Source organism: Arachis hypogaea, chromosome 11, assembly GCF_003086295.3.
Source record: "Arachis hypogaea cultivar Tifrunner chromosome 11, arahy.Tifrunner.gnm2.J5K5, whole genome shotgun sequence".
Taxonomy (NCBI): domain Eukaryota; kingdom Viridiplantae; phylum Streptophyta; class Magnoliopsida; order Fabales; family Fabaceae; genus Arachis; species Arachis hypogaea.
Window position 1 is genome coordinate 136007400 of NC_092046.1, and position 21029 is coordinate 136028428.

Sequence of the window (21029 nt, forward strand, 5' to 3'; positions counted from 1 at the left end):
TACTTTAGTACACATATTTAGAATAGTACATATATTGTGAGGTTGTGATGTCATGAACTTCTCTTATGTTTTTTAGAGGCTATGAATTATTTTTTAAGTTAAGTTGATCTAGAAAAATGAATTGTTATTATCATTATTTATTTGATATTTTATTGTGGTACCATATTTTTAAATTTATCACGTCACTACAATTAAATCATTAAAGCCTTTGAAAATAACTGCACTTTTTTTTTGTTGGTCATGGGCTCATGGCCACCCGTTATTAAAAACACAAAGAAGAATAGGCACATACAAATTTTGTGAGAAAAGAACAAAGGGCCTCAAAACAGAAAGGGTCCAAAAATTTTCCACTTACACAATACAGTCTAGTTAAAGGACCAAATGAAGGACCAAAAAAATGTATCCCCTCTTGTGCTACCTATGTATGCCCCATGAGTCAAACCCAAAAAAATGTATGCTCTATGAGTCATGTCGCTCTCCTCAAACTCGGTTTGAAACAATGCTTAAGATTAAAGGCCGTCCAATTTATCCACACAAAAAAAAACTCGGTCTGATGCTGCAACTCTGAATAGTGAATGCAATTATCGTATCAGAATTTTTTTTTGAAAATTTTAATTTTTATTTTATCTTCTTTATAAATCAGATTAAAAAATGTTTGATTTCTAAATCTACTCACAAATTCTTCAAATTTAAATTTTATTCTATTAATATATTTTTTTATGATTATATATTATATTATAATAATTAAAATTAAATTTTAAATAAAAATAAAAAAATATAAGTAAACAATGAAAATATTAAAAAAAATAAATAATAAATATATCAGATATTCATTTCACTAGATGTACAGATAATTATTTTAATATTAAGACTTAGATGATTAATTTAAAAATGTAATATATTTTTATTTAATTGGTAGATAATCATTATTTATTTAGTACTATCCATAAAAATAAAATTTTTTTTTATATTAAATAATTTTAAATAAATTCTAATTCACAACAAAAATAACAAGTTCGTGAAATGATTTTTAACTTTTAAGTCTAAACTCTAAACCGAAGAGCTACTGCGGCGGCGCGTGAAGCAGCTGGCCGGTCCTACATGCATGTTAAAAACTTTGCGCGGTGGTAATATAACAACCACAAATACCCTGCAAGCTGCAACTAAGGGAGAAGCAGATATTGTATGTGTAATGACGAACTTGTCCCTACAGATTACGTGTCGAGCCCACTGTCTCCTATAATGGGAATTGCGTGGTGCAACTTGCCATTTGTGGTGGCGATCCCTGTCATTATCGTGCGCCCAATTTATTTTTATATTCAACATCAGATCTCGATTGAAGTCGGTTGAACTCCACCATGTTTATTGCTCAGCCACCAAGAAACGGTTGCTGTTTTGGCCTATTAGCCAAATTCAAATTTCCAAAGGAATCCAAATCAAAGGCAATAATTTCACTTAGTAATAATAAAAAGGGACAAATCATTTATTAATTTTAAATATAGTGTGATACTGATTCATTAATCATTGATATTCCATTCATTCATTCATTCGTTATCTCCGCCCTCGCCACCACCATCACCGCCACAGGTACTCTATCTATGTGTGGTGAATTTGAATGTGTTGTATTGCATGTTTGTTCTCTTTACCCCGTTAATCCCCGCACTTATTCGGCTTCTTACTTTCTCGGCATCGTTTTATCTTTTATCTGCTGTCATGTCTAGATAAAAGAATGATTTTGCTTTCCTTTCCATCAGAATCTTCTCATTTTTGCATTTTATAAAAGCTCTCACGTCCTCTTCAACTTTTCTTTTCTTTTTAACTGTGGTAAGGTTGTGTTTCAAAGAGAAAATCTGTGCATCCATGCAGAACTATTACTACAATCTACAAATGCTAATTGCTATCTCCTGTAATTTTTAATCCACGAGGAGTTCATTCATTCATTATAAACTAACATTTTTTGGCATCTAAGTTAAATTTCTGTCCTGTTTCTTAGGCAGTGACTATAGTAATAAGTGATAAACCTGGTTTTTAATGCATTCATTGCATATTAATCTTAACAAATACACTCCTTGTTGTAGCACCAATGACAGCTGGGAATCAAGAGCAACAAATTGAACTACTAACATCGACCGATGACGATCATGGTGGTGTTATTGTTGAATTGGATAAGCCTATGGACTCCACAACCTTTGTCCCCATTCTCAGGGCTTCAATTTCACACTGGAAACAGCAGGTATTCTTTACCTTCAGCTTGCATGTTGAAATTGATATCATCTGATGATGGATGCATGGTTGGTACAATTCTTGATTTGATAAAATGCTTGCTGCTATCTAGAATCTACTGCTATGTTTGTTTTGAGTTGTTTTATCATCATTATCTTGCAGGGTAAGAGAGGCCTGTGGGTAAAAGTGCCTATTCATTTAGTCAATCTTGTTGAAGCTCTAGTTAAGGTGAGTTTGATCAATGATTATGGAAAATTGTGTTCAGCTAATGGACCTACCTTGTTTCATTCGGTTCTAACTTTTTGTATGAACCATTATTTATGAGGGGATTAAATGCAGGAAGGATTTTGGTATCACCATGCAGAACCAAATTATTTGATGCTTGTACATTGGATAGCTGAAAGTGTAAACACTATTCCAGCAAATGCCACACATCGAGTAGGGGTTGGTGCACTTGTTTCGAATGAAAAAGGAGAGGTATATCCACATTATTTGTTATAAAATGTTCATGTTCTAAAATGGGAGGGAACAGAAATTATAAAATTTGCCACTTCATTCCAGTTCCTGTGAAGAACGCTATATTTCAGTTTTTGTGAAAAATGGTGACTAATCTGTATCTTACTGCCAATAATTCTTGGGAATCCAGCTCTATTAGCATTCAGTGTTAATGTCTCATTTATGAATTATCAACTGTTTGGTAGATCCTTGTGGTTCAAGAAAAGACTGGACATTTTCAAGGAACTGGATACTGGAAACTCCCTACTGGAGTTGTTGATGAGGTGAAAAGGATTGGATATCTTTCTTCATATTTGACAAGTTATTCTGTGCATATATAATCTACTCATTCAACCTAACAGGGGGAAGATATTAATGCAGCGGTGGTAAGAGAGGTCAAAGAAGAAACAGGAGTAAGTAATCTCTTTGTGGAACCTTTTAAATGTGGTATCATTTTAAATTTGGCTATTTAATCAGGTCTAACATCGTCAATCTAAGCTTATTGACTCCGAGTTCTCTCAATTTCTCAGATTGACTCAGAGTTTGTGGAAGTATTGGCATTCAGGTAGCATTTTTACATAAACTTCATTCTTGTAACGTGTTTGAAAAGGAATGGTTGAATATGGCGACTTCAGGTTGGAGGCTGCATTAGCTGCAAGGTTCAAAACAATTGAAGAACAATAGGAAATTCTTAGCACCTTATTAGCACCTTATTCAGATAATGTTGGCTCCACCTTTGGTCTTGCATGGTTCATTTGAAAGTTCTAAACTTGCTAGTGTTTCCTTTTCCATACACACTACTATTGATAAAATGGTTTATGGGTGAAAATATGTATTGCTCTCTTATTTAACCTGAATATCTGATGGACAGACAAAGTCACAAGACATTCTTTGAGAAGTCAGATCTATTTTTTGTGTGCTTGTTGCGGCCTCTTACTTCTGACATAAAAATACAGGAGGTTGAGATAGATGCTGCAAAGGTACCTACTATTTAATTTAATTGATGCATACCGCTACTAGCTAAGTATGTTATCTTATCCTATCCATTGTTGCTATTATTCTCTGCTGCAGTGGATGCCATTTGATGAATATGCAGCTCAGGCTTGGATGGAGAAGTATGAACTTATGAAACATGTAAATAAAATATACTTGGCAAAGATGAATGGTTGGTATTCTGGATTAACTCCTGTATCTACAACATCACTGCCATCTGATGACAAAATCAGTTATCTCTACCTGAATGCCAAGGGCCTCAAGAGGTGCAATTCTTTGTAAGCATCATCAGCAAATGTTTTTACTCAGTTAGGAATATAATGCTGGAATGGTTTCTGTCTTTGCCATCTTATTTACTATCATTTGATTCATTAAAGGTGAACAAATGCAGGTCTTAGCTTCCTAAGGTTAATTAAAGTAACTTTAAATAATTGTATATGTGAATATTGATCCTGAAGTTAGTTTCATACTTCATCTCAAATTATCTATACTATGGTTGGTTGAAAGGCTATGCTAGGCCATTGACCAAAATACCCGAAAAAATGTGAACTTGTACGTTATAAATAACTGATATGATGTGATTTCTTTGGAAGCATCAGAAGCGAACTTGCCTTATGACATCACCCATGACTCTGTAGAGTCATAGTGCTATCTATGTTAGTGCTGAATATTGTGTACAGGTTCATGTTCTTGTTGTGCTAAGATGATAATTTCATAACATTGGAACATTACTATTTGTATATCTTTAGAATGGTGTTTTCTTCATTTAGCTTGTACTCAGAAGTTTTCGTATTTCCTTATTTTCGATTTTCGAGACTGTTCTAGAATATTTCTATAAGTTCAATACAAAGAACTGGATTTAAGAGTATGAGAAATTTCAATAAATCAGTTTGATGATTAAGTATTCTTTCAGATTCTAAAGACTCACTATAATACTTAATAACTCAATTTTATGAAGTTAACTACTATATTGTAATCGGGCCTGCTACACATACAAGTTTACAAGCTTACAAGTTGGCCCAGCCCAAATAGAACTCACGCGCATAAAGAGAGATAACATGGCGCGTCAAAATCACGCGCTCAACACTACAACCGTTACGTATGGCAGACTCTTCTTCTTCTTCCACTTAGCCATACTCTTCTTCTTCTTCCACTTCTTCCACTTCTCAAAGCGCTTCGAAAACAAGGAAACCCTCCCATTTTCGAGCGAAAATCAAAGTTCAAAATATACAAATCGTTGTTCGAAACCTCCATCAAAACACCATCAAACTCTCCGTGAAGAATCTGAAGAGAAAACAAAGCAACAATACTCAACGTAAGTTCATTAAGATTCCTGTATATTTTACTTTTCTTCTACGTCGTTCTTCTAGGGTTTACTATTATTCTTGCTTTTTTGTTACACTGTTCTAAGTTCTACGTCGTTCTTCTAAGTTCTACGTCGTTCTACGTTCTTGTTCTAAGTTCTCCTGCTATTGTTGTTGATTTTTGGGGGTTTATTCCGTAGATTGGGGGGTGTATACTGCTTAACCTTGTAATGTGGCTTGACATTGAAGCATGGTTGAGTGATATCTTACTGATATCTATATGGATGTATCTGAATAATATCTATGGGTGTATCTCACTGTTATCAATGGGTGTATCTGATTCTTACATATGGGTGTATCTTACTGTTATCAATGGGTGTATCTGACTCATATATGCGTGCATCTTACTGATATCTCAATTAATTTGATATTGAAGCATGTTTGAGTGATACCTGACTGATATATATGGATTTATCTGAATCATATCTATGGGTGTATCTCACTGTTATCAATGAGTGTATCTGAATCATATCTATGGGTGTATCTTACTGTTATTAATGGGTGTATCTGACTCATATATATGGGTGTATCTTACTGATATCTTTGGGTGTATTTTTCGTTTCAGAGAAAATGGCAGCAAGAAACCAAACAAAAGACCTTAAGTGTGCCACACATCTCCTGAGTGATAAGTTCAGAAACATGACTGAGGAGAAGAAGGCAATTGTGAGGGATCTCGGATTCGGTGGGTTGATGCACATCCCACCACTAAGGGTGGATCACCAACTCTTAAGGGAACTGGCAAACAACTTCAAACTTGGGGAGAACAGACTGAAGACAGGATATGGTTCTTTCCAAATAACACCAAAAACAATAGGTCATGCGCTTGGCATCAATGCAACAGGTAACTAGCTCAAAATTATAGGTGTATATTAAGTTGATGCTTGGGTGTATTTAAGGTTGATGCTTGAGTGTATTTGAACCGACTTTGATACTTTGTTGTTTTCCTTTTTGTAGGAAATCTGTTTCCTGAGAAAGTTGAGTATAAGCAACTTTCTGATGATGACAAAATAATTTATAGAAGATTCCAGGGTAAGACCCTCAAAAGTCTTACCGATGAAATGATGGAAATCGGCGTTGGCAACGAAGAGGAACGCCTGATGTTCAAGAGGATATTCATCCTCTACATACAGATGGTGTTCCTTTTGCCAACGACGATAAACAAAATATCACCCGTGCACCTGACCCCAATTTTTAAGATGGACGGCATATCGGAGAGAAACTGAGGGGGCATGTTTTGACCTTCATGATCAAGGGCATCACAGACTACCAGGAGAAGAAGAAGAAGGCAATTGATGGCTGTCTCTTCGCCCTGATGATAATATACTTTCATCTTTCAGAAAACAAAGGCAAGAAGAGGGCTGAAAGACCACCAAAGCCCTGGATTGCCAACTGGACTAAGGAGCAGTTGGTGGAAAGAATGACTGCAGAAAGAGAGAAAATTTTGGTAAGTAAACATAATATGTTGCTTGTATTTTATTTACCTGAATGCTGCTAGCTAAAATATCTAATGTTTCAGGGGATTGTGAAGATGGTGGAGACAAGAGCAAGAGAAAAAATGAAAAAAAAAAAAGAAAAAAAACAAGAAATAAAAAAAACAAAAAAAAGGAAGACGAGTCCAACATCGTCTTCGGAGACAGAAACAACTACTGACAGTGACACTTCTACCTCTGAGTCTGAGACTCAAGAAGACTCAGAGGATTCAGGAAGAAAACACTCCAGTAAAAAGGGGAAAAAGTAAGTACCATACTTGGGTGTAATTTCTTTTTCGAGTTGGGTGTATTTTGTTGATCACGTTGGGTGTGTGTAGTTTATTAAGCTGGGTGTGTTCGTTTTCTGCGTTGGGTGTATATTGTATATTCAGTTGGGTGTATCTTGTGAATTCATTTGGGTGTATTTTTAGTTTGTTCTAAATAATGATTGTTTGCCTTCCAGAATGGACTCCAGAAAAAGAAAGCAGAGGCAAGAGGAGTCAGATTCTGATTCAGAATCTGAATCTGAACCAAGTGATGAGTAATGTCCTGAAATTATTACTCATTTCTTTTGGCTTCATTATAAAGATTTCATGTATTAACTGAAGTGTCTATTATTAACTTATAGGAGCGAAGAATCATCACCTGCAGAGAAGGAGAAGAAAAAGAAAAAAACAAAAACAACACCAAAAAAGTAAGCACTTCTTTGCATAATATTCTGTGATAAAATTAATTTTTTATTTCTGATTGTTACTCTTTTTTTTCCACCCAGAACACAACCAAAAAAGAAAAAAGTTGTTGTGGAGGATTCACCTCCTAAAGAAGATCAATACTTTGACGGGTACAGTACCTTGTAAGCTATATTACCATCTATCATTGTAATTATTTTTGTTAACATCTTCTTTTATGAATGTAGTGAGACATATGAAATATCAAGTGACGAACTAGATGAATGGCTAAGGGAAAATGTTGATAAATCTGCTGCAGAGGGGTATGTCTTGCTGGGCTGTGTATTTCAGATTTTGCTGTGTTTTGTTTGCTAATAATTGTTTCTTGTTTCGCAGGGAGAACCAACCTGACCTGCGATCGACAGAAGGTCGCTATGTGTCATCTGAAACGTAAGAAGCTTTATTATTTAATAAAATCTTGTTATCATGATTTGGGTGTATTTTGTGGAAACATTTGGGTGTATTTTGTGGATCAAGTTGGGTGTATGTTGTTTACTAAGTTGGGATATTAAGTTTGTTGTGTTGGGTGTATATTGTCCATTCGGTTGGTTGTATCTTGTGCATTCATTTGGGTGTATTTTATACCTGTATCTTATTTTGTCTGAATAACATGAAATCTGTTTTAGAATACCGGCTGTGAACTTGGGAAGTGATGGTCCTTCCTCTCAAGGGCGCACAGAACAGAGTAGTGTAAACCAGCCGTCACAGAGCATGTAATTTCTCTTTCAAATAATCGTTACTTTTGTTCTTCTATTACCCTTCTACTTCTAATTCTGTATATATTTTTTTTAGAAAAAAAAGCCCTTTATTATTTTATTTAAGAAAAAAAAAGGCAGGAAAAAAAAGCAAAAACTGCAAGTATGTAAGTTCTCAAAAAAAAAAGCCTGTCTTCTTTTTGAATTGTTCGGGTGTATTTCTTGAATTTCTTTGGGTGTATTTTAGGTTGAGTCCGGCTGATTTGAATATGATGGTTGTGAGGGAACAGACACCGCCGGGTGCACTTGCAGTGTGAGTTTTGCAAGAATATTTCAACCTTATAAGCTTATTATTTTCAAAGGCGTTGTTAACCTTTCATTTTTCTTCTTGTTTAGAGTCCCGAATCAGGTTTTTGTGCTGGCATCCCAAACAACCACTGAGACAGATTTTGAACCAACCCCTATGCTACAGATTGAAGGGACTACAGAAACGTAAGAAATAGTATTGAGTGTATATTTGTTTAGAGTTTGTGTGTATATTTGCTACCAGTTTGGGTGTATATTGTTCCTGATTAGTTTTTTTACGCCGTGATTAATTTTTTGAAACTGTGCAGCACTCCTGAAACCCCCAAACAACTTCAAGAGACCACATCCACGCTTCCCCCAGCTCCAACTAAAATGTAAGTTCATCAGACTAAAATCAATCTTTGCTTATCATCCGTATATTCTTATTCTTATTCTTATTCTTATACATGATGACGCAGTCATCCAGACGCAGAAGACGCTGCTGCCCTGTTGATGATGGCACGGACAGCATCCTATGTTCCTAAAATAGATCCAGGGGTGCCATCATTCAGCCTTGGATTGACTTATTCAAGCCAGGAGGGGGCGTCAACGCAGGAGACAAAAAGGGCAAAATCTCCAGAATCTGCAAATTTGATAGAACAATTGGACGATTTGGTCCAAAAAATAGCAAGCAGTGCGGCGAAGGGAAAAAACAAAAGTCCACAAATTCAGAGGGAGACTGGGGGAGAAAGTTTTGCAAAGTTTCAAACTCCTGGGGGATTATATCAGATTACGGATGATATGAAACAAAAGTGCTACATGTGGGGGACGAGACTGAAGGAAGATGCAGATGGCAATACTAACGAGTATGAGGAGATGTGCACTCTGATTGGCCAAGGAGAATACATTTTGATGAGAATGCACCTTGTATCCCTCCAGGCAAAAAGTGATATAGAATCTCAGGCAATATTAGAATAACATTAATGTTTTTACACCAAAGTCAATTGCAATGCTTATTAATGTAAAATTGATTTCGGCATATATTTCTAGATTGTATCTGCCATCTGCCTCATCCTCAACCAGAAAAATGAAAAGAGGTTTCAAGAACAAATATACTGTCTCCCCCCCCCCCCCGATATTGTGGTAAGTGTTACTTCTACGAACTTTGGGTGTATTTTCTGTATTGATTTGGGTGTATTTTTTACGTTCAATTGGGTGTAAGTTTAGTATTTCATTTCTTGTTTCGCAATTCTTGCAGAGCATGGCACTTTCGGATCACCCAAAGGGGGAATTCATATCACCGAAAACGAAAAAGGAATTCAGGGTGGAAGCCTACCCGAGTTTCATTCCCTTCATAGATAGAAAAAAATTAACTTCGCATCCATATGTAAGTTTTCGTTTGCTAAATTTGTTAGTACGCTTATTTACTTATATGCCAAATAAAATAACACACTGTTGAAATGTGGCAATCCTCCAGATTTTTGCTCTTGTTTGCCACTTGGGGCATTGGTGGTTATGGCTGATAAATACAACAAAGCGGAAATGTCATATACTTGACCCGCTACACAAAAAAACTCCAAGCGATGAGAGAAAGAAGGTTAATAAATTCACTGTAAGTTGCCTCTGTCTTCTTTACTTTAATATTTAGGTCTATTTCGTTAGTTGTGTTGGGTGTATATTGTCCATTCAGTTGGGTGTATCTTGTGCATTTATTCGGGTGTATTACTGATTTGTTTTGCTATTTAAGGGATGTGTATTTTCAAGATTGATAACATATGTCGGCGGGGAACCTCTGCAGAAAGGGGAGAACGAGAAGAAAATTAAAGCATCATATGTTAAAATATCAGGCTAAAAAACAAGGTATAAATTTGTGAGTTTGAACATTAAACTTTCGTAAATGAGATTTGTAATTTATTTTCTTCGTTTTCAGCTATGACTGCGCTATCTACGTTATGAAGTGGATGGAGTTAATTGAGCCGGAAAACATCAATAAGGGGAAGTATGAATGGGATAATTGGCCACAGGTAACTGTCTTTAGAACTATATAACTCTGTATTACTTTACTGAATTAATATTACTGTTTAAACAGAATATACTTTTTAATTGTAGGAGGAGGTGGACCATTATAGAGTGGAGTATGCTTCCCGGATACTATTCAGTGAGATGAATAAAGAAAGAGATCGGGCAATTAGAGAGAGTAGTGCTATAAGGCTGTCGAAGCCATCCTCTGTATTATTGAGTCCGTTTTGTCAGATTAATTCTGCTGATATAGAAACTGCGTAATCCAACTGCTGGGTAGTTTGTAAATTGAACAAATGATGTAAATATTTGCCATTTATCAACAACTTCTATTCCATGTATATTTTTTCCCATAGTTAAACTATCTGTGCTGGTAAACTGTCTGTGATGTATTCAAAAGCTGTATTACAGGTGGTAAAATATGAAGGAAAAAATTAAGGCATATATAAACGCAAATTATAAACTGTTACACCCAACGCAAGTCTAATAATACACCCAAGATTGCATAAAATATACACCCAAACTGTCTGTGCTGTATTCAAAATGTATGAATTACATGTACTAAAATATGAAGAAAAACATCAAATCAAATATACACCCATAACCTGCGAATTTTTACAGCTTTTGTTCTATATGTATCTATATATGTGTCTATATGTAAACTGTGAATTAACAAAAATACACCCAAAAAAACAGTGCTTTTACACCCATATTCTATAAAATTATACACCCAAAGAGTTATCCCCTGCTGCTGGTACCCTGAACTGATAATTCATAACGTGTCCTTGATATTGGCTAGAATTTGAATGCGCCGCTGATGCAGCATCAAACAGGTTTATCTGAATATAACACTCACACATTAGCTAACCTATTAACGAGAAAAATAAACTCAATCGCCACAAATTTAAAGAACATTACTTTTACCTCGCTTAAAACTTTCGTCTTCTTCTTCTTTGTGGCATTTGCGATCTGTTTCTCCAGCTTTGAACCTAGCCTGTTTTTTGGACGTCCTCTTGTTCGAATCCTTGGCGGGCTTTGAAGCTCGTTAACGGATTCCAAGTTGGCTTCTTCGTGGGATAAAGAAGATGTCCCCTTCCTTTTGGCTTTTAAGGCTTCCATCTCGGCCATGACGTTATCGTACGCACGGTGCAGAATTGCAGTCAGTTCCTCCGATTCGGAGGCAAATTCGCAAATATTTTGCGAACGAAAAACCAATTGGTCGAACCTCTTGCTTCTTGGCTCCATTAGTGGCTCGTCGTGGCTGCTCTTGATGTGTGTGTGTCGCCTCTTTACCTTCTTGCTCCATCGTTCCAGTATGTATCTAGGGGACACTTGGCTTACTTGTTCGAAGCTTAACACGCTTAGTGCGTGACGGCACAGTATCCCTCTCGACTCGAATAATAAGCATTGGCATTTTACCTCGGCTGCAACTGAGTCGTAAGTAACCACGAACTTGTTGAATATTGAGCTGGAAACTTGTTCTCCGACTTCGTATACTGAATAGCCTAGAGCAGAATTCTTTAATCTGGTGATGCAATTCGCCTTTCCTCTGAATTGCGCTTGGACTTCCCTAAACTTTGCGTGAGTGTACGCATCTTGAAACTGAGCTTCAATGGAGGATTTGGTTGCACACGGTATGACCGTATGAAAATCTGCAGCATCTGATTCTCTCTCTGCTTGCTCCCTGCTTCCGAGGCAATTATCGTATTGTTTGACAAACTGAATAAGCGAGCTGTTCTGGGTGATATACTTGTTAAAAAATGAATGCATGCTCTCGCTCCTTTGTGTGCTTCTCATCCCTGCCCAGAAGTGGTGATCCAGATAGATAGGAACCCATATGTGACGGTCTTCGTACAGATCTGCATAATACACCCAAACACAGACTATAAATACACCCGAGGGAACATGCAATTTACACCTCTGCTGCAGATTTTAAAAAGACATTACCTGAAAGCCACTTGTTGTCCACAAGACCAAAATTCAGCAGAAAATCATTCCAATTCCTATCAAATGAGTCTTTGCTATGAGAGTTCCAAATAACTTGGCTAATTTCTTGTTCGATATCGGCATGTCCCTTGTACCCGTTTAATTTGCTTGGAATCTTCTTCATGATGTGCCAAATACACCAACGGTGAATTGTCGTTGGCATACAGGCCTCTAAAGCCCTTTTCATTGATGCGCACTGATCGGTGAGAAACCCTTTCGGAGCGTTTCCTCCCATGCAACGAAGCCAGCATTGAAATAACCATTTGAATGATTCAATTTCTTCGTTCTTCATCAAAGAGCATCCGAGAAGTGTTGACTGACCGTGGTGATTCACCCCGACAAAAGAACCACAGACCAAATTATACCTGAAACAAATTACCATGGTCCAGAATGCAAAATCATTAGGTACACCCTAACAAATGCTTCGCATACACCCAATGAAACAGCCAATATACACCTCTGCTGCGGATTCGTAAAAATAAATTAATTTAGCATCATAAACAGGGACAGTTTGTTACCTGTTTGTATTGTAGGTGGTGTCGAATGAAATAACGTCTCCGAAATACTCAAAGGCAGCTCTGCTTCTTGCATCGGCCCAAAAAGCCAGCTTAATCGATTGATCCTCTTCGAGTTGGAGCTCAAAAAAGAAATTCTGATTCTTCTCTTTCATTCTTAACAAATATTTCCCGAATTCCTTTGTATCTTCTTGTTCGGAAACATTCTGCACTTCCCTGGTAATGTAATTCCTCACGTCCTTTTCGATAAAATTTAACTCGCGGTGACCCCCGGCAGCCGCAACAAATGATTGGTAGGTTTTGCTTGGTCTGATACCGGCCTCCTCGTTATTCTCTATCGTACGACGAATGGACATGCTTAGTTCCCTGTGCTGTTTGAGCATCTCTGCTTTCCTTGGACAGCAGGGGGTGTGAATGATCCAGCACAACCTTTGAAATGATCCAAGCACCGACATCCTTCAATGTGTGTATATAAATTCTTGCAGGACAGTTTAGACCGGCTGTCGGATTGGTCTTCTCGGTCGGAGATATTTTAGATTTCCATTTTTCCTCTCTGCTACATGTAATCAGTTGATTCTTAATCTCGTTTCCCTTCCTATTTGTGCACCGAACTCTTGTAGAGAAACCTGCAGCCTTGGCGTAGTTCCTGTAAAATTTTCCAGCATCTTCAAGGGTGGTAAAGGTCATTCCGACCTTCGGAACAAGCTCGTCATCAACAACCGAGAGAGGCTGCACAATACACCGTGTCAGAACTGTGAATACACCCATAGATATGATTCAAATACACCCAATCATGTCTAATATGATACACCCGAACCGCAACAACTCAACTACACAATGACCTTTAAAGCCATAAACTGTAAATACACAGGCTGCATAATACACCATGTCAAAAACTAAAAACACACCCAATCATGTCTGATATAATACACCTGAACAACAACAACTCAATTAAAATAACAAAACCAGTACTGTAGATACACCCACACTTCAAGGAAGAATACACCCAAAAAAAGACCTGATCTACACCCGAGCGTCTGCTATAAATTCCAGGTAATTAATCACAACTAATACATTGAATCGACAGATTCATGTTAACGTGTTAGTTTCACAGTCAATGTTCAGCAATTTTTCAACTACACAATGCTATACAAATTACTGAAAGAAAATTCATTATGTAAATCAAATCTTAGGAACTTCGTTAGATTCAAATTCATAATCCACTTCGCCTGGATTCAGCTGACAATCTGAGGTTGAATGATCCATTATCTTCAAAACGAGTTCAAACTTTGATTTCAGAAAACAACAAATCAAAATAGAAAACGAAGCTCGAGTTGCAGAGAGAGAAAAAGGTAACGTAAACGAAGAACATACCAGTGAGAAAAGGAGAGGAAAAAAACGATGGAGAAGAAGCAGGGAAGACGCGCGAGAAGAAGAACAACCAAATCTCAAAATAACGAAAACGAAGAAGGAAACAAATATTTTAAATTTGGTAGTTAGATATACGCGGGATCTTATATAGCGCGTGTAATCAACGTATGTGGAGGAGCGCGTATTTTGGTTTTATTGTTTAATGAACTTGTAAAGCATACAAGTCCTAATGGCTTGTATGCAGAGCTTTTCCGTATTGTAATCATCATTCTACTATTAAAAAGATTGTTAACAACATCAGCTACAAATAAACCTAAGTATCATATGAACATGTGATACTATAACAAAGTATCAAACAATTTACGAGAATAATAACTCATTCTTCTAAATCAATTTAATTTGAAAATCAACTCCGTAGCCTAAGAACATAAAGAGAGGAGTTCATGACATTACAACCTCACAATATATGTATTATTTTAAATATTTGCATTAAGGTATGATTTCTAATTTAGTTTCTCTTCCAAACCATGCTAACTTGAGCATTGGAATATTTGTAAGAACACTCCTTATCATTGGGACATTAAAAACTTAGAATTGGAGGATGATGAGTTGACAACAACCTCATGTTTCCAACCTATTTTCTATAATTTCGTTCGGGTAATTCCTATACTTGAAAAAATAAACTTTTAAACAAAAAGATTGATGTTGAATTATCAATCAACTGTATATACCCACTGCACTACAAAATTGTACCAAAAGTCAAAACTATTGGCCTCTCGGCCTTCTGCACCATGATTCAATAAACAATGTACATGCATAAAGTTATTAAAGTAGCAGTGTTGCAGTCCCACTCATCTAGGTTCTTCTAGATGCATAATGACAGTATTTTATACTAAATTTTAATTATCTATTATTTATCCTTTCTCAAGTAGTGAAAAGTTTTTAAAAATTCACAGATGAATACAATTTTATTATTTATTTATATTCACTTACAATAAAAGAGATGAACTTTATCCAAACATAATGGCGACTAAAGAAATTTTTTTCACTCTTTGGCGTATTATCCTGATTGTAATATAATATATAAATTCATAAACTAATATGTACTTTTTTCAAAGGTATCTTCCATTGCTTGTTTGACAATATTCAACAAAATCGATCCCGTTGTTGAAATGGTGATTTGGAATTTGGAGTTTTGCGTGCCCTCACATTGCGTTGAAGCGTCATTCACTGTGTTGAGGGTAACTGGATAAGCCCCGACCTCGAACAAGAGAAGAGAACAAACGAAAGAGGGTTCAAACGTAAAAAAAAAAATGCAGAGAAACTTTTATGATTTAACGGTTATGAATTTTGGGTTCAATTTATAAATTATAATTACTTTAGAGAATGCTACACCGAATGCAAATCTATTACTTAGCTTTGACCAAAGACCACTCCCTAATAGTCATTGATGGTGATCTGATGTCGCTGTCTCTAGATTTCTCTCTCCTCCTTAGATCTTCTACACTTGCACACATAGAGATAGATGAGATCAAGAAGCGTGGAGGCAAGTTACGAAACAAAACAAAAATTAATAGCTGTGTCAGAAACATGAATCTACATGAAACCAAAACTACTCATTTTTATATGTTAAAGTGTTTGTGTAGGCGTCATTGATAAAAAAAATATATATTTTTTTAATAAAAACTTTTTTTTATTTTTTAGTATATTTACTAAATTTTTTAAAATAAAAATAAAAATATTAAAAAATAAAAAAATATGTTTTATAAAAGTTATAATTTATATTTTTTAAAAGATTTTTTTTCAAAATAGATATTTTTTGCATGATAAATAATTAAAAAAAATGTTTATATTATTATATCTAAATATAATTAATAAAAATATTTTTACACAATATGTTCAAATATAAAATTACTTTAATTTTTTTATAAAATCTTTTAAAAAAAGATAACACAAAAAAAATATTTTTTTTTAAAATCCACCCAAATAAATTCAAAATCTTGAGTCCGATATATATTTTGATAATTTTAGCCGATACAAAAATTAAATTACTTTTTATTAAATAAATTTTATTATTATTAATTTATGTGTATAAATTTTAATAAATATAAATGATATTAATTTATGTTATAAATTCTAATAAATATATATAAAAATTATGTATTTTTATGTGTATAAATTTTTATAAATATAGATAACTAAATATTAATCTAAAATAATAATATTTACTCATTTAATAGCGGTTTTATCTCTTTTACATAATATACAATATGACCATATAGAATTAGGCATGTCACTTAAAAACTTATCAAAATGATAAAAATTTAGGTGTAGTTAATTTTATATAAAATTAATCATTAAGAGTCATTTATTTACTTTTTTTAAATTTATCAAATTATTTAATAATTTTTATTTATTAAATTCACATAAAATTATCTGCACAATAATTAAGTTTTCACCTATCAAAATACATTGCTTTGTTTCGGTAGCTTTTACCACAATTCAACTTCTTAAGTTATTGTTGCTCTTAAGTTTATGGAGAAATCTTGCCCACCTCTTTCGTTCGGATGAGACTCTATATGAATTTACTAACTTCAATCAGAGACCTCAACTTATATAGGATTGGAAGTCTGTGTACTATAAGGTAGCGTTTGGTCACATAAACTGAAATTGAAATTAGAAAATTGAGATTTAATATTGTATTTAGTGGTTAGAAATTAAAATTAAAATTTCAGTTTTTATTTACAAAATTTTAGTCTTTCAGTATTTTTAAAAAATAGAGATATAGAAGATTAAAATTTTAGAGACAGAGACTAAAATTTTAATAATATTTTTAAATTTATCTTTTAATTTTTATATTATTTTAAATTAAACATAATACTAAAACATAACTCAATTTAGTATATTTTACACCAAACACAATATAAAAATTTAACTCATTATCAATCTGTGTCTGTCTTTTAATCTTAATTTTCTTTCTACATGGAGCCTAAAAGTCTAAGACAATGTCTTTTCAAATTGTAACTCCTTAAAAGATGAAGAATATTGAGGTAATCTTTGACTTAATTAGTTTTTGAAATGTTATTTAAAAAAATTAATTTTGATGTACTATTAGTGTAAAATAATTTTATATATGCATCTAATTACATAACGTCATATCAATAAAAATAACTATTTTTTATCTTTTACATTAACCACGTGAATAATCATCTAAAAGAACAGATGTGATTGTACGACAGTATAGAACGCTTTATACTGTTAATGTATTAAAATTAAACTCATTTTAAAAATAATTTCTTTTCATATCCAAAATATGAAACAAAAATTGATGTAGTTTTTTATTAATTAAATAAATATTAATTTTGTATTATTATATTTTATGTTAATTATTTAAATTTTAAAAAATAACCTACTAATTATATTATATCACTACTACATATACCATGCAACAAAATATAACGGTTGATTATCTATTGATGAGTCAATGATAAAAAGAATACTTACCAAATGTAAATTTTTAAAATTATATTGATGCTTTTAAAATTTTATAAAATAATCCTAATTAATCATACTTACAATTTTAAAAGTTAAATTGTACCATTACTTGATGAATATGTGTTATTAAAATTGGACAATTATATCATGTGTTATCCTAATTATTTGAATAATGTACAAAGTGTTTTTTGAAGATGTAAAATTGATCTATCGAATTCCAACCACACACGAAATTACTTATAGCGGACCATGCAACCAAATTTAAAAAGGTGTAGTAATAACATGTCAGTTTCTGGTTTTCGCCACGTGGTTCCTCCAAATTGAGACCACAATACATTGTCTTGTACTCCAGATACCCTAAGCTCTTAAGCACTTCTTCCAAGTTTTTCTTATTCACAAGATTTACATTCATGGAAAGAAATCTTATCACCTTCCCATCTCTATAACGTACAATTTCACTTTCATCTCTAATAAATCTATTACCATAATAAAAATACAAGCATAACAAAAAACAAACATCTGCATCACATTAAAAAATAACATTATATACACCTTAAAATATCGACCAACATAAATTTTGGAACTTCAATCTACAAAATTTAAACGTAACAAGGATAAAAAATTGTGATTTTCCTGATTTGCAGATAAATAATTACAAAAAATTTAACCCTAACCAAATTGATTTCTCATCCAGTACAAATTTTTCATTATATCATCCTATTACAGAATACGACCTATCTGATGTTCTTCACTCACATTAAGTGAAACATGAAGAAAAAGAAAGAAGAACAGAAATGCCACTCACCGTGTCCGACTACTTTGTAATGCATTACCGTCGTCGCAAACTCATCGTCCCTGAAAGTTTATGAGTACATACCTTAACTCACAGGTCGTCAACGTTAGGTATAGTTTTTTGAAGGAATGAAGATGAAGAATTTATCTGATTTAGGGTAAAGTATAAATGACAAAGAAGAATGGGGTTTTATGAAAATTTAAAACAGTTTTGACATGCCATTTCTAAAATTAGAAGGGGTCGATTGATCTTAATTTGGAGGAAGACAATATTCACATAGCAAAAAAATTGACATGTCATTGTTCCACCTTCTTCCATCCAATTATAAAATTTTCTATAAGCAATTTCATGTGTAGTTAAGATCTAATAAATCAATTTTATATCTTTAAAAGATAATTTATTACTAAATTAAATAAATTTATAAATTGATACTTTTAAAATTTTTAATTAATCATTACTGAATCTTGATCAGATATCAAAATCTGGCATTATAAATGAAAAATGAATTCTCGTTTCTTTTATGGATCTCTCGACTACTGAACCATCCAATTCTTTTAATCAAAAAAGGGAGGGCTTAACTAAAGTTATTAATTATTAGATATTTTAAAACTTTTCACAAAAATACATTTAAATAATAATTTTGGACATTTTTTCATACAGAATTACAATGATGGTGTATGTGTAGAGCAATAAAGGAAGAAGGGACAAAAATACACCTAAAAATTCACACACGGGATACGATTACACTTTAATTATTTAATGAGTCACGCGTGCACATTATTTATACATTTTAACAGACACATTTATCTTTCTGATCATCGGTGTGTGACAACTTTAAATGATTGAAGTGTTATTGTGTTCATTGTGTGAACTTTTAGATGTATTTTTGTCCCTTCTTTCTAAACAAAATAAACATAAAAAATATTGTATCCGTCAGAGTGTATAAATGGTATGTACGCGTGACTCATTAAATAGTTGAAGTATAATTATGTCCAGCGTACAAATTTTCAAATGTACTTTTGTCCTTTCTTCCAACAATAAATTAAACCCAAAAGAATAAAATAAAAACCGAAGGATCAATAGGGTAGACAGCAATGGTACAATTTGAATAAATATCCATACAAAAACCAAGTTTTAGTGTAACATTACTGATTACTGATATTTTGCCCCAATAAGAAAACATGTAATGGCTTCTATGTCTTGGACTTGGATAATTGTTTTGGTGTCTTCAAGAGAGTCTTAATTACTTCAAATACTTCTATCCCGCTAATTAATTTAAATTGGTTAAATAATTAATTTATTATTCTATCTTAATTTAAATAAATATTAAGAATTTAAATCTTATTTTATATATATATTAATTTATTAACGAGCATAAAGATATTTTTAAAAATTTATGAAAGAACTATATGTAAAGATAACTATATATAAAGAAGACTGGTTTAGTGTAGTTTGATTTTAATTTTTACCGTAAAAATAAAAATTAAATCGCACCGATTAAAATAAGTAAAAATTTGATTTTTTTTATTTTTAATTTTTTAGGTTGTTAAATTTTTTTATATTTGGTTCGCCGATTTTGTTAAAGTTGATTTGATTTTGAACTAAAAATATTATTTATACACTAAAATTAACTACTAAAATTAGTCACTAACATATTTATGTATAAATATATATATGGTTTAATTTATTTTTAATATATATTTATATTTTAACATATATTTTATATTAATAACTAATTTTGGCGAAACATAATCTATTTTAATCACCCTTTCGCCAAGAAGATAAGAAGGCTAGACTCACCGTGTAAAGACCATACCTTATCTTTTTATGTTTAAAAATCTACCTTTTAAAAGTATAAAAGTTTCAAAAGTATTATAAAAATATTACTTATTGTATTTATTTCTTACTACACATTAATATAAAACTAAAAAGAATGTGTCAATACAATACATAAAACAAGCTAAATACAAATAACAACTCAAATATTATTATTCTCCATAAAACAACCATTCTTGAGCTTGAGTTAGAAAGCAAACATTTCAAGCAACACATGGGGCACTAGAAGTCTAGAACATTAACGCCAAGTGTACACTGAAAGGGGGATGCTGTCTCATGACAAAATTGATCCACCTCATTCATTATCTGGGCTTATTCATTCATGGTCATAACCAAGTTGCCAATTAAGGGAAACATGCCAGCAATTATGAATACAGGACACATATATACTAAAATTAATTATTAGTATAAAATATATATTATAATATAAAATAATACTAAAAATAAATTAAATAACTATATATATATACACAATTTATAACAATTAATTTTAATATACACATAATACTTTTTATACAAAGCAGAGATGCATCCCACATCCAAAGTTCAAAACTACTAGAAATGGAGAAAACAAACAAACAAAACAAAGATGCAGCAGTTATCAGCAGTTACACAGAAAAAAGAGCCTGCCTAGCTAACTAGCTTCGTAATTCGATAAATATATTCAATAATTTCAGAATTTCCAATTTTCTTAACAGCTTAACTACTCTTCTCACTTACTCTTACTGCAGAAAGAAAAATGAGTGAATAAAGAAATACAAC

At 33.1% G+C, this 21029-nt stretch overlaps 2 protein-coding genes and 1 long non-coding RNA gene across 4 annotated transcripts; all 3 read left to right on the plus strand.

The window, feature by feature from the left end:
• The first annotated feature begins 1161 nt into the window (after positions 1-1161).
• Positions 1162-4476, plus strand: LOC112722807 (nudix hydrolase 2). Of its 2 annotated transcripts, none has more exons than XM_072207508.1 (9): positions 1162-1587; positions 2079-2233; positions 2386-2451; positions 2563-2700; positions 2925-3002; positions 3081-3131; positions 3249-3283; positions 3590-3698; positions 3790-4476. In XM_072207508.1, the coding sequence occupies exons 2-9, from the start codon at positions 2084-2086 to the stop codon at positions 3991-3993; spliced, it is 831 nt and encodes a 276-aa protein (XP_072063609.1). In that variant the 5' UTR covers positions 1162-1587; positions 2079-2083; the 3' UTR covers positions 3994-4476. The 2 variants fall into 2 exon arrangements, with proteins under 2 accessions (XP_072063609.1, XP_072063610.1); XM_072207509.1 differs by lacking the exon at positions 1162-1587 and adding an exon at positions 1634-1824.
• Positions 4477-4678: 202 nt separating this feature from the next.
• Positions 4679-9363, plus strand: LOC112724077 (uncharacterized). Its single transcript, XM_072207506.1, has 14 exons — positions 4679-5026; positions 5641-5916; positions 6030-6519; positions 6592-6809; positions 7008-7085; positions 7173-7238; positions 7317-7385; positions 7461-7535; positions 7609-7662; positions 7899-7985; positions 8215-8280; positions 8364-8459; positions 8582-8647; positions 8732-9363. Exons 3-14 carry the CDS (start codon positions 6319-6321, stop codon positions 9228-9230), a joined length of 1575 nt encoding a protein of 524 aa, XP_072063607.1. The 5' UTR covers positions 4679-5026; positions 5641-5916; positions 6030-6318; the 3' UTR covers positions 9231-9363.
• Positions 9364-9509: 146 nt separating this feature from the next.
• On the plus strand, positions 9510-10609 carry LOC112724078 (uncharacterized). Its single transcript, XR_003163297.3, has 5 exons — positions 9510-9639; positions 9730-9864; positions 10000-10112; positions 10183-10276; positions 10362-10609. It is a non-coding gene; the product is annotated as an uncharacterized lncRNA (long non-coding RNA).
• Positions 10610-21029: the final 10420 nt, after the last annotated feature.